Source organism: Eutrigla gurnardus, assembly GCF_963514095.1.
Source record: "Eutrigla gurnardus genome assembly, chromosome: 21".
Taxonomy (NCBI): Eukaryota; Metazoa; Chordata; class Actinopteri; order Perciformes; family Triglidae; genus Eutrigla; species Eutrigla gurnardus.
In genome coordinates this window covers 8,748,945-8,765,657 of record NC_139932.1, presented here as the reverse complement: position 1 = coordinate 8,765,657, position 16,713 = coordinate 8,748,945, and the positions used below count along the sequence as shown (strand labels likewise).

General features: G+C 45.9%; 3 protein-coding genes across 13 annotated transcripts in view; 1 reads left to right on the top strand and 2 right to left on the bottom strand.

Moving 5' to 3' along the window:
* The window catches only part of LOC311032289 (fatty acyl-CoA reductase 1), a 40,351-nt gene extending 38,303 nt beyond the window's left edge, over positions 1-2,048 (bottom strand). Inside the window, exon 1 of the mRNA XM_084038959.1 lies at positions 1,864-2,048. Coding sequence (XP_083895085.1) covers positions 1,864-1,872 — 9 coding nt within the window. The 5' untranslated portion in view covers positions 1,873-2,048. The remainder of the gene's footprint in view (positions 1-1,863) is intronic.
* The window catches only part of lhfpl3 (LHFPL tetraspan subfamily member 3), a 244,381-nt gene that overhangs the window by 137,044 nt on the left and 90,624 nt on the right, over positions 1-16,713 (top strand). The gene's annotated exons all lie outside the window — the stretch shown is intronic.
* magi2a (membrane associated guanylate kinase, WW and PDZ domain containing 2a) overlaps positions 4,471-16,713 on the bottom strand; it is a 180,908-nt gene continuing 168,665 nt past the window's right edge. For 5 of the 11 annotated variants that reach the window (XM_084039017.1, XM_084039021.1, XM_084039022.1 and 2 more), the window contains 5 exons: positions 16,235-16,457; positions 15,238-15,460; positions 14,137-14,289; positions 10,955-11,093; positions 4,471-7,941 (listed from right to left, as the gene is read on the bottom strand). In XM_084039017.1, the coding sequence (XP_083895143.1) occupies positions 7,229-7,941; positions 10,955-11,093; positions 14,137-14,289; positions 15,238-15,460; positions 16,235-16,457 (1,451 nt within the window). In that variant the 3' untranslated portion in view covers positions 4,471-7,228. Of the gene's footprint in view, positions 7,942-10,561; positions 10,700-10,954; positions 11,094-14,136; positions 14,290-15,237; positions 15,461-16,234; positions 16,458-16,713 lie in introns of those variants that run through there. The other 6 variants (XM_084039019.1, XM_084039018.1, XM_084039020.1 and 3 more) reach the window with 4 other exon arrangements.

The window sequence follows — 16,713 nt, the reverse complement described above, 5'->3', positions numbered from 1 at the left end:
AAAATCAGCTTGAGACACTGTTCTTTTCTGTTTTCATTTTTGCCTCTTCCACTCAAGCTGAGGCGGTGATGAAAACATCTTTTAAGGAGGAAATCTGCTCACAGTTTGAATATGAGGTTTGCTGTGTTTTTCCAAATAGAAAGGAAAAGGTGGCTCTAATTTTAACTCAACATGCAGTTTTACTTTATTAGGAAGACAATTCATCAAACACCATGAGATCAAACATCTAATAATGATCTCAGCACAGACTGTATTAGTGTATTGTGTGTGAACACAGGGTGGCCAACAGTTTTGTAGAGATCTATGATTGTTTCAATGATGATACACACTTTAAAGTAGAGCTGCGACAACTAGATCAGTAATGGATGAGTCGGCTGACAGAAAAATAATATTATAAGCACTTATTTTGATGATTAAATAATAATTTTAGACATCTTTGCTGGTTCCAGCTTCTCAAATATCTGCCTTTACTAAATGTCTGTGTTTTACATCACTTTAAAGATATGAGGTCTGTTCAATAGTTTGCAGAAATTCCTGAAGCTGATAAAATGCCACATGAGCTCTAACAAAAATGAAGCCTATCAAATCATGACCTCACACCTGTAAGCTCTGATATGAAGATCTGTGTTTCCAGAGATAAACAGATCGACTACAGGAATGACTGCCGGGACGTGGATCCAGACTAACATGTGGACTCATGTGGTCTCAGAGCACCAAAGAAAACCTTCATGATCTATGAGAGTCAGCTGGGATTTTCTGTCATTCTCGGCCACGAGGGCTGAACAACCGACATCAGCCAAGAGCTCATTCAAACGGCTCGCCTCCACATGGCAACGCACACGCACGAGCACATGCACGCGCACACGCGGTTATTTATTACTGCGACGCTTCTCAAACAATGTAGCAAACATTTCCCCAAAATCCGAGCCAGCACGCTCCACTCGATACAAATTAAAAATACTGTTAATATTCCACTTCCGGTAACAGTTTTCCAAAATAAACGTCGAGGAAGGGAAGGGGGGAAAGGCGCCAACATTCGGCTACAATTTCTGATTATTTGGCGTTTTATCTGTTAATTAATAAACAACTCATTTCAGCCCAAACCAGCTTGTAGGGGAAACTGGAGGAAACTGAAATAGACAAAAACATGGTTTGAGCCTTTTAAGGAGTAAACTGGCACTATATTTGATGGGAAACAGCATTGCACTTCAGAATCACTGTGATTTCCCTGGCTGGCGTTGGGTACAGGACAAACTGTATAAAGGGTTGTCTTGTACGAAAGCTCATGTTTGATTGCATTTAGTGCTGAAAGCCAGAATAAAATGTACAATTTGTGGATTAATTTAAAATATCTGGCTTCAGAGACAGTACGTTTACACTCAAACTACCAACATGGCTCAAAGCGCTGGGATTTTATCTCATGCTTTTCTTTTGAAGGCCACAGCCCGTGCTTCCTGTGCCGTCGGTGTTAACGCCTGCTAGCTTGCCGCAGCTGCTCCACGCTGACTGCGGCTCGAGCTGTGCTGTTACCCGCCGCCCTGCTGTCGGAGGCGGCTCCAGCTCCGTGCTAACTGCGTGCCCTCTCATTACACAACTCCCACGGTTAGAGTGAAAAAAAATTATATAGAATAAAAAAAGCCAAAACACTGAATTGTACCAACTGTCTGTGCTCAGAGACGTTTTCAGCCCCGGCGTGTTGATGCTGAGTCCCGCAGCTCCGACCACACAGCCGACAAACCCAGTGAAAGATGCTCCGACAGCGGCGTGCCACGACACATCCCCGCCTCCCGACATCCATGCTCACATGCCGAGCAACGGAGCCACCGCCGCTTTGAGTAAACCCCTAAATAAAACCCTTCCTACCGTAGACATGGGTCGGTGCGGGCGGCTCCTTCCTCTTGCGGCTGTCAACGAGGCTGTGCGGTGCGGCAGCTGCGGACTCTCTGCCTCCTCCCACCGGCCGCCTCTGGGCTCTGGCTGCTGGGATACTTCCACCGGTCCGCCGACTGCCTGCTCGTCTGCAGACTGAAGCAGCCTCGCGAGCCGCCGCACTAAACTGTGAAACGCGGAGTGTCCGGGGAGCGTCACCCCGCCCGTGGGCCCTCCCCTTGTCCCGCCGGTACACGCCGTTCTGTCGGGCGCGGACCGAGCGCCACGCCAAAATTCATTCAAAAAATCTGGGAAAGTTTACGTGACTCACCTGACATGCGTAGTCGTCCCTGTCGAAGCGTGTGTTTGGATTTATGTCTGAATGATCAGAATATTAAATGTATCGGTTGGACGGTTCACACTGCAAACACACTGTATAGTAGGAACAATAAGTTTTAAATTAATTATCTGGAAGCTGCAGAAACTCGGATTATTGTGCACGAGCTTGAGGGATGACGACATTAAATGAAATGCTTATAAGCATAGAGGACTCAGACTCGTGCCCATTTAATGGTGTGATAACTGTCAGTGTCTCTAAATGATTTGAAACAATACATATCACCGAACATAAAGCTCTATTGATCCGTTCTGAAGCTATAAAAGCTCATGTGAGGACAGGCCCTTTCTACACATTAAAAAAACATGAAAGGCAAAAAAAAAGTTTGTTTACCCGGTTGAAGCGTATAATTAAAGTCCCCCTTCAGGTACCAAACACACCACCGTATCGGTTATTACATCCAGCCTGACACTTAACACCCCAGTTGGTGCAATTATATTCCTCACTTTATAGCTTTCATAATGACTCACAGGCGAAGTTCCGCTGCGACTTCGCTGAAGGGGACTTCGCTTTTCGCTGCAACAGGAATCTAACGGACACGATGAAACTGTGTTGGGCTGTGAAAGTACGAAGGCAGGATGACGCACCAACAGGTGTGTGTGTGTGTGTGTGTGTGTGTGTGTGTGTGTGTGTGTGTTGAATTTTCATCTTTTTTTTGCTGATGAACACAAAGTCATGTCTGAAACATTGTGTGCATTACACCATTAAATAGAAAAGTGCTGCTATAGCTACATTTAAAATGTGTGTTCGAGATTACCGAGCATGAAATTGACTTTCTCGAGTCCCAAAAGAGTTGATTATTTCCCCCCTGCTCCTCTCAGAAGCCCCGGCTAACTGAGGACAAGGGAATACACCTCTCCTGTTTGGTAAACACAACATTCCAGACTAGAAGCAGTGCGAATAAGGTGATAGCTAGTGACGACAGAGAGGAAAATCTGCTTTTTTAAATCTGCTCACATCAGATAAAAGCACCGAGATGCTTCAAACCCCTTGATGATCACTGGAGGTGCAACTCAAAGATGAACTCAGTCTACTTTGTGGGATTTCTGCACTGCAGGTATTTGTTCCACACATGAGGGCGGTGATGGATCCAGGGATCAGCTGGGATGACTTTAAACCCACAACGCTGCTGTACAACAGATGCTCCTCTCCTGTAGGATATATGTGTTCTCCATCACATCAAATACCTACAATATGAGGATGACACATTAAATCAAGCCTAAGTTTCGCTAAAACATGAAATCCCATCTTAAATTAATAAAGGCCCACAATGCAACCCGTGTTTCGCACGTTTGTAATGTGCGGTGCAACAGGATTTGTGTGCGTAAACCATCATCCGGAGGAAGTGAACACACCGGTGTGTTTGAACTTTCCCAAAGCCTCTGCAGAGGCTGAGGATCACGTGACTGTCTACCTGAGACACAAAGGCAGAGAGATTTTATCTAAACGGTCACACAATATCCCACCGGATGATGAAATATATAATATATAACATTTTGCCCGAGGGAAAGTCCAACTAATGACTAAGTTCAACAATTATGAAACCAATCCGCATGAATACATGTCTGGTCTATGCTGACCTCTAGTGGACACACGGAGAAAGTGCACACAAGGTTTAATTCCACTGACCTGCATAAGGTCTACAGGGAACTGGCAGTAATTATATATTGTGCATATAAAAATATGTTGTATTTATATACATATATATCTAATACGTGTATATAGCAATACAGTGTCTACTTGAGCAAATCAAATCATGATCTTTAATCAAAAGTATTACCTTGTTTCACCTTGCCCCCATGTGGCCAAACAGTGACACTGCATCAGTACAATAGTTGTTTTTTCACAATACTTGGTAATCATATAATATGACCGTTTTTAATAAAGTATTTGAGAACAGAGTAAAACCACATCAGCCGGTGAAGGCCATGAGATTCATCTAAGAGAGATCTAGAAAGTAGACCTTGAGTTAAAGTGGCACTCCACTGAAGTTCAGATCCTCCTGAGTACCACTTAGTGGTAGTATAATGTCTTTTCGTCTAGTTTACAACGGCATTATGGTCTCTTATAAGGAGTGTATCTATAGAGATATACAGCTTAAGTGCTGATGAGGGCAGTTTAACTCCCTCATGTTATGGCTCTAATAAAAACAGACAGCCACAATGAATCACACACAGCGGCAGCTCCTCAATGAATCGGCCATGTCGTGTCAAGATTTTTCTTTTATTTTGACAGCATTTCAGAATATCATACAGGTAAACAAGATTTTTGCAAAAGTTAATATATCCATAGTGTTGCATTTCATAAAAATAGTTGCTCCACTTACAGTCTTTGTGACCATCAATAGTACACGGAGTCATATTTATAGAGATATTTGTTCAGGGTCTATACGCTGCTATAACACTACACAGTGATACTGAGCCGCTTGGGTGGGAGCTCCAGGTGTACGAGTGCTGTTATTTCAACACGCACATTTCTTTTTCTTTTTTCTTCTTTTGTTTTTACACCTCTAGATGTTGTTGTTGTTATTTTTGCTCTCTGTAGGAAACTACTTTACAGTTTGGGTCATGGAGACGGCTCAGATGTGAGAAGCAGTGAGTTGTGCAAAGGTCGAGCAAAAGTACGCACGTTTGTTTTCGTTTCTGCTTCAAGACGGGAAAGAAAGAATAAGTCATGATGTATGTAGGCAGCATTTAGTCTGACGGATGTAAAATGTAGGATTTTTTTTTTTTTGGAGGGGGGTGTTGCCCCTCAACACCATCTACAAGTGATTGAAGGTCTGAGCCGCTTGTGTCGGCTGATGATTTCCTCCGACATAATAATTCCCCAAACCGTCAGTGAGAGATTGTGCTTTAAAGTCAGTCCGCTTATTCCTTGTGTAATTACGGATCACAATGGCAAACCTAATGACTTGTCTCCCTTTGCTCTTTCATTCTTTAAGTGCTGTTTCCTCTTCCCCTCAGCAGAGGAAGAGGAGGAAACTCTTGTTCTGGTATTATGATTTTTTTTCCCCCCTCCCCGTTAATGCCAACTCATTCAGAGGAAAAAAATTGCCACTCAGAATTCACATCTGCACAGACAAGAGGGCACGGATGCTGTGAAAAGATCTGTTGATCTCGAAATTGAGCAATCACAGCGTTAAGCAACTTTAACGAGGCACTGCAGACCCTGTCGAGCTTTGGTTTCCTCCACACGTTGACGCATTCTGCATGTAGGTGCTACTAAAGTAGTAAGCGAATCAACCATGGCAGCATTTCCCTTCCTGGTTAACGTTCGCAGCTCTGCGCTGCACCGGAGAGACGCCATGTTTGCCAGCATCGCTTAGTCCTCATCCTGAACACTTTTCTCCTTTTAATGTTCAAAGTCAACACTGTTTGAGTTGGAAATCTGCACACGTGCCGCGCCAAGCATAGCAACGGTAACTAAGGGGCCGCAGGGCTTAGAGAAGTGTCAATAGTCGGATTGTAGAAACATGTACACCTTTGCATTTATGCTGTAACACACCTTCAATTAGAGTCCAAGGATTTCCTCACGTCAGTTTGATAGAAGAGCAGGATTTTTGACAAGTGGGGGTTGATTCTTTGATGCCTCGATATTACATTTGAGTCGTTCGGTTTGCTTTGGACTTTTTGGGTGAATTTGAATATCTCTTACGGGAGATCCTTCATGGGAATTACTAGTGTCAGAGCTCATTAAGAACTCAGCGATGAAAACTAGACTAAAATGAACCACTTGCACAAATAAGGACCCTCACTACCTCCGACAGTGGACTTATTCTCACACATAAGCTTGTTAAATAAATGATATATTTCACCGTATCGCACTCGCATCTGAAAAAATACAGTTTATTATTTATATCTGTAAAGTCGAGTTGTATAGCAGCCTGTTTTCGAACCCTCTTAAGTGGTTTGGAGTTGAACCTTTGACTTAAAAGCCAACCTCTCAGTCAGTCTAAGGCACTCTGCCCCTTGGTCGGTATCACGTGAGCGCCTTCTCTCAGCGTCCGGCTGGACACCGCCGTCGCTTTGTTCTTTAAGCACAGGAATGAGCAAAAAAAAAATAAAAAAATGGGTTGACGTGACACCCCCGCTGAACTCGGGATGGTTCGAGCGCAAATAGATTGTGGAGTCAAGTGCAGCGGGGCCCCCGCCGAGACCCCCGAACCGCAATCACAGAGCCGAACGGGAGCACAGAGGAGGGAGAAGCTCCGGTCCACGCGCAGACTCGGACTTCCATCCGGCTCAACTAAGGTTCTGTTCACTTTAAAGATGATCTTATTTACAAAAATGATCCCACATATTCATATTCATTATAATATATCTATGTCTATAATCATCTGATAGATTATTCAAGATAGATTCAGGCCCATACAGTCTCCGTTAAGGCAAAGTTCTGTCGATGAGTAGATTTCATCTCTGCTGTCACTCTTTGTTCCATTCGCTCTCGTCAAAAACAGGCAAACGTTCACTTTAACATTCCACTTCATAAAAACGGACTCCACTGCGAGGAGAGAAATGTCCAAACACATCCGACAGTTTGCTTCCCCGTCAGGTGTTTGCATTTGCATTCTTGTCTCCCGGTTCCTTCGGGCAGAACTCAAAGTAGAGTCAAGTTTCCCCCAAAATGATTCTCCGCCCCACAAACACATTCTACTTGCTCTTCCTTTCCTTTTCTTTTTCTTTAAAGTGGATGATTTTCCAGTTCTTAAGGTGGTGGGTGTAAAATATTTCTCAAAATAATTTAGAGTACAATATCATAAATAAAACTCTAAAAACACGTGGTCCAGATCACTCAGCCCCCCTTGGTTTTGAATCGGTGGTCTATGGGAGAATGTGATGCAGGGGAGGGGGGGGTGAAGGGGCACAGGAAGGTGTGGTGGTTTCATCCAGATGGGGGTGGGGTTGGGGGGGTGTAGTTTAGATCCGATGAGTGTGGCCATCGTGTTCTGCTGGAGCCGCGGTGTTATCTGCTCAGCGTGGACGTGCCGGTGCGCAGCGTGCTGGGCAGCTTGTCTGATCCGGGGATCTTCCAGGGCCCGGGAGAGACCGTGGCCTTTCTCCCTGCTGCGCCGCCGCTGCTCTTGGTGGGCAGGCTGGGCCGGCTCTCTCCCAGGCCGCTGTCCAGGTCCCTGGGCCTGGTCTTGCTCAGCTCCGAGTCTGCGTGCTGCCCGCCACCGTAACATTCCACATCTGTGACGCTGTTCCCGTTCGTGTGCGGGAGCTTGGAGCCGCCGGGAGAGTCGCTGCATTCTTTGTTGTCCCCTGTGTTTCTATCCTTGGACCTCCCTCTGGTGCTCCTGGCGGGTTTGGGCTCCCCGCTCGGCCCCTCCTTGCCCACTTCCCCCTCAGTAGTAGGCTGGACCCTGTGCCCCATGTGGGTGGACCTGCCACCCTCCTTCTTGGCTCTGCAGCTCCCGCCGGCCGACGCCGCTCTCCTCCCCTGGATGACCGGATCTGGATTCAGCAGCTCGGCCTTCTGGGGGCTCTTCGAACGCTCCGTCCGGCTGTCTCGCGCCGCCGCGTCTCGGGGGACGTCCAGAGGCGGCAGGTACGGTGGGTCGGGGGCCGGGGCCAGATGAGATGAAGGCGATGTCATGGAAAGGCTGTCGATGGGAGGGGCTACTTCCGACAGGCTTGGGGAGGCTGAAGGGCGAGCATCCCATGGGGCGGCATTATCTGGAACACACACACACACGGTCAGTAATGTGACACACACACACACACACACACACACACACACACACACACACACACACACACACACACACACACACACACACACACACACACACACACACACACACACACACACACACACACACACACACACACACACACACACACACACTGCTGCTCAGACGCTTGCATGCATGCCACTGCAAACCAAACACTAATTCTAAACAAAACACGACAACGCAGCGATCATTCCCGCCTTACGAGCTGAAAGCATTAAAGCAAATATGAGAGCAGCACGACAACCCACTTCCCGACGTGTCACGGGGCAACACTCCTTTTAGACAACATCAATCTGCCTCCCATAGCTCTCTTTAAAGCCCCGGCCAATCTAAAAGCTTGGCGGAAAATCGAAAACAGGTTTAATGAAATGGATGATGTGCCCAATAGGGTGGTGCTTTAGCGGGAATGGAAACCTCGGGGGCAAAGCGTCTCTCTCTCTCCCTCTTTTTTTTTTTAAAACCCAGAGAAGTCGGCGTGCGGCCGCAGTGAATCTACGGCGGGCTCCGCCACAACTCTCCGCTCTCACGGCCTGTTAGTTCGGTTTCTGCACCGATGGGTCCCGGGCCCTCGGCCATCAGTCACTTTCAGCGGACGAGGACGGGGGCAGAGGCTAGGCGAGCTACACCGGCGCCACGAGACCCAATTATAAGGGAAGCTGCACTCAGCGCTGGAGCAGATTAGATCCAGGACTAAGAGGAAGAGTACCTGCTCATTTCTACCTACAGTCTGGTGGATAGACAGCAGATAGAGGGCCCTACATGTGTGTGTACCTCTGATCATCACACTGTGTTACTGCCTTTATGTAAATGTGTTCTATATACATATATATAGAGATATGAGGGAAACATTCATGAATGGGGCCGGTGCTGCAAACCTGCAATACGCAATAAGCCACTTGGGTGCAGCGGGACCCAGCTGTGCCGATACATCATCACCTTGGAAGTTAATGCGGGGGGGGGGGGATGTGAAAAGTTAAACCGCTTTGTAAATACACTTCCCGGAGACACGGCGCCGCATTAGCATTCATTTGGAGTCATGTTTGTGTCCACCTGATGAATGTGAATCCAATATTCACTCTGTTTATTCACTCCGATATTCCAATATTTACCGACTCCCGAGGGAATCATCCGTCTCTTTAGCCTCTAAATGCTCCTCCTGGTTTATCACACCGTGGCTAACTTCATCTGTCGGCTGTCTGGTGATGGAAGGGGACGCTACGGGGAGGGGTTTCTTTTTGTTTCTGTTTTGTGCATTTGAAGACTATAGCTGTTGATTTCACATGTTAAAGGGGGACTTCACTGATTGTCCATTTATGGAAAGATCTCAAGGATGCGAAAATAGTTACACAACGTCTTCTGTGCCTTTGAAAGAAGAGTTGTCAAGTCTGGAATATCACACAAGTGATATTATTTATGAAATCTGGGTTTGGGCTTGAGAGGAACTACAGTTTTTAATGGAAAGTTTGCCTGAGAAATTGGGGGCAAGGAGTAGGCGTTTCCCTGGAAGAGAAGGTCGAAGCGAAGATGAAAGTGACTAAAGGTAATTATATCTCCAATGTTCTTAGCAACCGAAAAATCAAACAGATTTTTATAGAAAAACAAATCGCAGGGAAAGTTCTATTTCTTAATCCCGGTGCCTGACTGGCTTTTCCTCTGATCATACGTGTAGTTTATTATGGGATGTCATTCTGTCTGTTTGCTTTGATAAACATGGCTGCCCGTCTAACCCTTAGATAAAAGGCACAAAGACAAACACAAGGCTGCACATAGACAGGCACACAATAATATCCATGCACATGCCCACGACCACCTTTTTGTAGAAACATGACACGTCTATTCTTAAATCTTTGGTCTTCGTTTTGTATTCCGCTGAATCCTTTTGAACACTATTATGCTAATGATTGAAATAGCCAGATTAATCACCATTTGCATAACTTTCCAGGCTGCAAATAAAGCACCTGTGGACTATGAGCGACGAATCAAGCGCTTGGTTGGTTAAAAAGCTGCTTCTGCTTTGAGGCAGCAGGGGCAGAGAATCTGTAATGATGGAGGTGTGCATCTTTCTACAGTGTTGAACCACCTCGAGGCAAAGATCTCCACACAGAGACATTAAATCCCTGGAATACCAGGAAACACCATCTCTGGAAGGTGACCACCAAGGCCAAACGCTGATGAATGTGTATCACTTCAGTGACGCGCTGTTCCTCTCTCTCTAGTGGGAGGATGCGGAAAAAAGCGAGCGTGTCACGGAAATAAATGTCCCCTCCGGTTCATGCTGTGCAGAGATTTCAGCGGGTAAATACTCGTGTTGCTGTATTCTTGGGGCCTGTTGGTACCTGGTGATTTATCTGTTAGTCAGGAGGAGAGTCATGTTCACTAATTCTGCAACCTCCTGCAGCTTGAATCTGTTGATCATGCCTTCAACTGTATCCGATGGTTATAAAACAAGATATGGAAGGGCTGAGTGCAGCAGGCGGGGTTCAACAAAACAACACACACACGAGCACAGCACAGAAAAGCCCGGGTTACGTGAAGAGAGAAACATTCGTATGGTCACAAACCGTGTCTTTAGAGTGGCCCATTAGGAAGAAATAGGGAGAGCCATGCTTGTCACTTTTCATGCACATGGAGAGACTGGAAGATACCATTCCTATAGAAGGGGAAGTAACAACCTAGACCAATCAATTAGTGATAGGTCACTGAAATGGACAGAAGATAAACTAATGTTAGTCAAGATAGAAGAGACAGATAGTTATTATGTTGAAACAGCAAATACACAATACAGCGAGTATATCATGACAGGAGACTTAATGTGACGCATGCTAGAAAACGTCATCAAGAGTTAAATATGATATTAAGACAGTGAAGGAAGTACAGTCTATGAGTTAAAAGAGAGGTAAGAAATGATCCCGGAGACAAAGACAGCTGACGTGGATTCCAGTTTGGATATTTACCGTACTCTGGAACCTGCCCCGTACCCCTCTTCAGGAGAAGACGGACGCGCCGGCCCCCCGACTTGATCAGCTCGATGGCCCTTGCGTGGGTCATGTCCCGGGTGCTCTCGCCATTGATCTCGATGATTTGGTCCCCGACCTGGGCGTCAGGAAGTGGGTGGCAAAAGATAAAAGAAGCCGTGAATGTGTGTCTGAGAGAAAACGTGCAGACGGACGTGGGCTTAGGTTGGATTTTAGTCTTTAAAAGTTCAAATAAAAACTCAAATACATGGAAAGGAGCGTCCTCATTCAAGGTCTCGAAAGAAGAAAGGCATATTTTAGCTGCCAAAACTTTTAGGAAACTGTATTTAGTCCTTGATGAACACTTTCTGACTTCAGAACAGCCAAGCAGACAGGAAGCACTGGATCAGGACCTAAGCTTAGAGCATCGTTACAGCTCTTTGACCAGTTATTGAAAGGGAGAACGTGTCCTGCAACATTTCACATGTGGAGCATAATGGAAAACAAAATGTGAGTTAGTTTTTTTTGTACATAAGAAATCAATGAATCAACAGCATTTAAGGATCAACTGATAATTCAAGTCAATTATGATGCAGCAGGTTTGCGAATGTCCACACTAGTAATATGAATGGAATATAAATAAGCTTCTTTTATAATGGACGACAGTGATTTATAAAGATCGCTGTGGATCTATAATTCACCGGCTTTCCCCGTGACCTTCTGTAAGTGTTAATCAACATTGCCAGCCATGAACCGGTGTCAGATCTAATTAATTTCCACATGACGTTTTGATGGAATGATGGCGGACCCCTCTTCTCAGGACGCCGTCGGACAAACGTGATGAATAGCGATAACCTGCCCATTTAAAACCACCGCAGCCGCCGCAGTTAACGGCTAATGTAAATATTAACTGGACCATCTCTCCTTTATGTGACCACATCCGGCAATCCCATCCCGCCTTCCAGACTCTCGCTCCTCGGCCCTTCAGAGGACGGCTCCCCGGGTTGACGAATGGGGGAGGACTGGCGGGGGAACAGGATGAAACACGCCGGCCAATTACTCTAACAAATGGAGAAGTCCTCTGGTAATGGCAGGGGTAATTTGAAAGTCAGGAGCGAGCTGGAGTCAAGAGAGGGGGGGGGGAGTCATTAGGTGTCATTGCTGAGGTCTGAAGAGAGGTGGAAGGCTGGACGACTCAATCATTATTCCTCGGCTCCTAACAGCAGAGGAGAGTGATCTCCATGTTCATCTATGATAAAGAGGGCACTCACGTTGAATGGACGCCGGCCAAGCTCACGGAGACCGAGGTGGAGACGAAGCTCCGAAGGCAGCCGATGCACGACGGAGTCTCGACGGTTTAAATGTTGGAGAGGTAATTAAATGTCCTGACTGATTATCCCTAATAACTAATCACTTCATACAATTTTCTTAAAAGCTTCCTCACCGCCACTTGGAACCAGAAAGCTTGTTAGAGTTTGTTAGTGCTCCGTACTGATTAGTTTGGGACTAGCAGGATCAAAGTAGATCCCTTTTTTTTCTCCCCTCCTCGGAGACGTGACAAAGTGCCTGTTGAGGAACGACTTGGATTAAACTCAAAATGTCAAAGAGGCTGCAGGGAGTCACACTGCGAGAGCGCTTGGTTTCCGCACCTTAGAACGCGTCAAAGCACCTCTCGAATCCAAGGTGACAGGCGCGTCGAATGCTTTTCAACCAATTTCTCACATTTATTCAAAGTTCAAGGCAGACTGTTTCCTCTCTTGCGTTTGGCGGTTTGGATTGGAGGCTCGTCCGGACGACGGATCAAAGTGGCCTCCGCACCGCCTTCTCTGAAATCCATTCAACGGCACAGCGTCGCGTTGATTTCAATATCCCGCCAGCCGTGCTGCTGTTCAGACGTTCATCCGAGACAAATCGGACACAGTGGAGGGAAGTAACTTTAGTGGTACTTGGGTACTTTATGCTACTACAGTATATACTTCTTCTCCACTCCATTTCGGGGGGAAACGTACTTTCTACTCCACTGAGTTCATCTGGCAGCTGTAGTTACCAATTTACATTTCAGACAAGAAAAAATGAGCTAAGAAAACATGCCTCGAGTGAAAAATATAACAAAAATAAAAAAAGATTATATCTCTGACTCTGCTGCATTGATTTTGAGTCTTTTTTTTTAAAATATAAAGCTGCTCATTGAGAGTGATCCCTCCAAAATAAAACCCAAACACGTTCACATCCCCTCTTGTGAGCCAACTCCTCATCTGAAGGCCACCGGAGAGTCTCTGACACGCTTGGACAGGGAGGGGCACCCTCCGATTTGGACTTTTACTTGCAAGAGAACCTTTTTATATGATCAGATTGGTGTTTTTAGTAAAAATATTTCTTCCACCGCCGATCAGACTTCCCATCAGCTTATACGCTGAATTTAAGTGGAACTCAACATGCGATTTCCTCCTCCTCCTCCTCCTGCATCTAAGCCCACTGCACTCCCATTGACTGATGAGGAGCGGACGTGATATCTCCCTCGGGGCCCATTTTTGCACACATTCTGTTTGGCAGTTTCATTATGTATAAAGACTGTAAAGCAGACCGGTGCTATCGGCTCCAGACCTGAAGAGAACATGAAAGAAATGAAAAGGAGGAGAAAGCGAGATGTTGCAGCATCAAAGGAGTGGAAGGTGAAAGGCATGTTGCTAGCAGCAACGCACATGGAACAAATGAGGGAGGGGATTTAAATAGCAGTGTCCGAGGCTATGGTTCAAGTTCCATAGTATTTTTTATTACATTTTTATCAAATCTGATAATATGTGTGCACCTTCTTTGACCCAATAATACAGTAGCAACTACAGCAGAGCATAATTTAAGTTGGCCCACTTTTGGGCTTTTATCTATCTTTATCTTTCTGAATATTATCTGTTACTAAATGCAAAGGAGAGATGTGTGTTAGGAACATGAGAAGAGATAAACCTAAAAAAAAAACCTCTCAGCTACGAAACGAGAAGGACCATCTCTGCCTTATTTTGACAGATTACTTCTTAATCGGGTCTGAAAAAGTTGCTGTTGCAGCTTCGATAACATCAGACAATTCCAGTGAGCTCCTGCCATGTAATCCAAGAAGATAGAAAGCAGCTTAATCTTTAAACGGGGTGTAGCGGCTCCCTAGAAGGAAATGACGTCAGCCGACCTACCCTCATCCTCCCGTTGCGGATGGCCGGTCCGTCCTCTGCCAGCCGGAGGACAAACAGGTCCATCTTGTACTCCCGCCCGCCGCGGATGCTAAACCCGAAGCCTTTCACACTTTTCTCCAGCTCCACCGTGAAGAAGTCGAAGTCCTGCGAAAGCTGAGACAAGCAGAGATCAGATGTGATTAGAGTCGATGTTATCGGAGGAGAAAGTGGGCCATTACAGCGCAAAACAGTCTCAGGAGGGAAAGAAGTGAAGAAGAATGGAGCGAATGCAAGGTCGACAAAACACAGCCCGCCTTATATTAGATATAGATCCACAGCAAACAATACCTTATTAGATAAAAAGTATAAAAGGTAAACAACATTTAGAATCTTTTCTTTAAAGTAACCAGACGTTTGTGTCAGCTGTTCTACAAACGACATCAAAGGGGAAAATCAACTCATGCTGCATTTTCTAAAAATGCAGCGTTACAGTTTATTATTTCACCCGAAAGTTTCTTTTCCTGACTTCCTGTCGGCCGGGGATGTTAATGTCGATGTGAATGACTGTATATGAGCTGTAGAAGTTAATGTAGCCTAATTTGAGGTAATAAAATATACTGTAAGAACACAAAAGTGGTTAAATTGGAAGCTGTTGCTTATGAACACATCCAGCAGGCACAGAGCGACACTGGCGTTGACTCCTTGATTATCACTCAATTTAAAATGTTTATTAAACATTATGAAAATGTATTTTAGAAGGATGTCATGCAAATCACAATGAAAATACTTTAAAAAAAAGCACGTTTATTGTTTATGAAAATAAGTGTTTTGAAGCTGAAGCCTGGAAGGAAGAGTGTTTTTAATTAAAAAGAACATAAAGTGTCGTGTTAAAATAATTGCTCTTTGTAGAGACTGTCAATGTTTCTGCACTAATGAATGAAATCAATTTGTACACATGAAGCAGGATCAAGCTTCTCTTTTCTTCTCCCGCTCTTTAAAAACATTTCTATTTTAGTTTTTTTATATATCTTTATTTAGGCCTGCTGACAGATGCTGTGTGTTTATCAGGATGCAACGCTTTGATTTTGTCTGTTTCAGTGCGATCTATCATAAAATCCTCACTTGCACTGGTGGCATTCTGTAGTCCGGCACGGCGAACTGCCTGGTGTCGGCAGCCAGTCTGTAGTCCAGCAGCGGCGGGTGTCTGTAGTCCAACGTGGGTGGCTGTCTGTAGTCGGCCACGGGAGGGTGTCGGTAATCCACCGGCGGCTGCCGGTAATCCGTGAACGGTGGCTGTCTGATGTCGGGTTTCACATCTTGCCTCGCCTTCACCTCTGACCTGTAACTAACAGACCAATCAGGATGAAGGAAGGACTTCCCGGAGGATTTCTCCCGCCGCCATCGCCGCCTCTGCATACGCTACAGCACTTGTGTTGCGTTCCGCCGCGGTGAAGACAATGCCTTCTGACAAACTGCCGGCTCGACCAGCGCCGACGGAGGCTGCTTGTTGTGGTTTGCACTGACAGCCATTAAACAAGACTTAAGTGAGGAAATTAAACTGTTTTCCTCACACGTCACATGAAATGTTTATAATAAACACAAGTTATCTGAGGCCGCCGACGCCGAGCTCTGTGGGAAGCAGAGGGGAAATGCAATGACACTGTAGATTTTGGACCCATGTAGTTCTTTGTAAAATATTCAGGAGAGCTCTATGAAGACGCGATTCATGTGAATAATTTAGCAGTCCATAAGAAGTTAAGTGATGTTATACAACAAGCGGAGGAGAGGGACGCGATAGTGAGACAGAAAAAGAGAGAAAGAGAGGAAAAACAGATGAAGAGAATAGCAAATGAAAGAAAGGTAGAGAGAATGAGGATGAGGGGATGAAGGTATCTGCTTCACTCATACCTGTACTCCCAGAGGAGCACTGCCTCCCCCTGAGACAGATATAGAGCTTGTCCAAAAAATGCTTCGCTGCATCAGAAAATCAAGTAGCCGCAAATTTGACACTGTTACACGGCGGGGGGGATGAGACGGCTTTCGTTCTAACTGTTTGCCGCCGCTTTGAGAAGAACTCGTCGCGGTCCGTGACCTGCGATCCGCATCGACGACGTCTTACCTGCTTTCGTGGGTGTAGGTCTGAGGTGGGGGGGCGGGCAGCTGGGTCACAGGGCTCTGGTGAGGCATGGGGCTGGGCTGGCTAACGGAGGGGTTGGCGTCCGTCACCGCTGGGCTGGGCTGCGTGGCGACGGCGGCGGCGCTTGGCTGGGTTTTTGGGCTGTGCTGCTGAGCCATGGGGCTCTGCTTCTCTGAGCCGGGGGCTGATGGGGGATTACTGATCTCTGGAATTTCAAAAAAGCAGACAGAGCAGGGGGGACAAATCAAATCACCACTTTCAAGCTTTATTTAACAAGTAAAAGATGTTTTTCATCCTTAAAACTGCATGAATGGCCACTTGGGGACAGACTGTGAACATACAGAGAGATGAAAAAAGTGCCTTCAACCAGCATTCTTTCTAATGGCCAGCAGGGGGCGACACCTCTGGTTGCAAAATTAAGTCAGATTTTAAAGACGTCTACGAGAATATGACCAAACCTC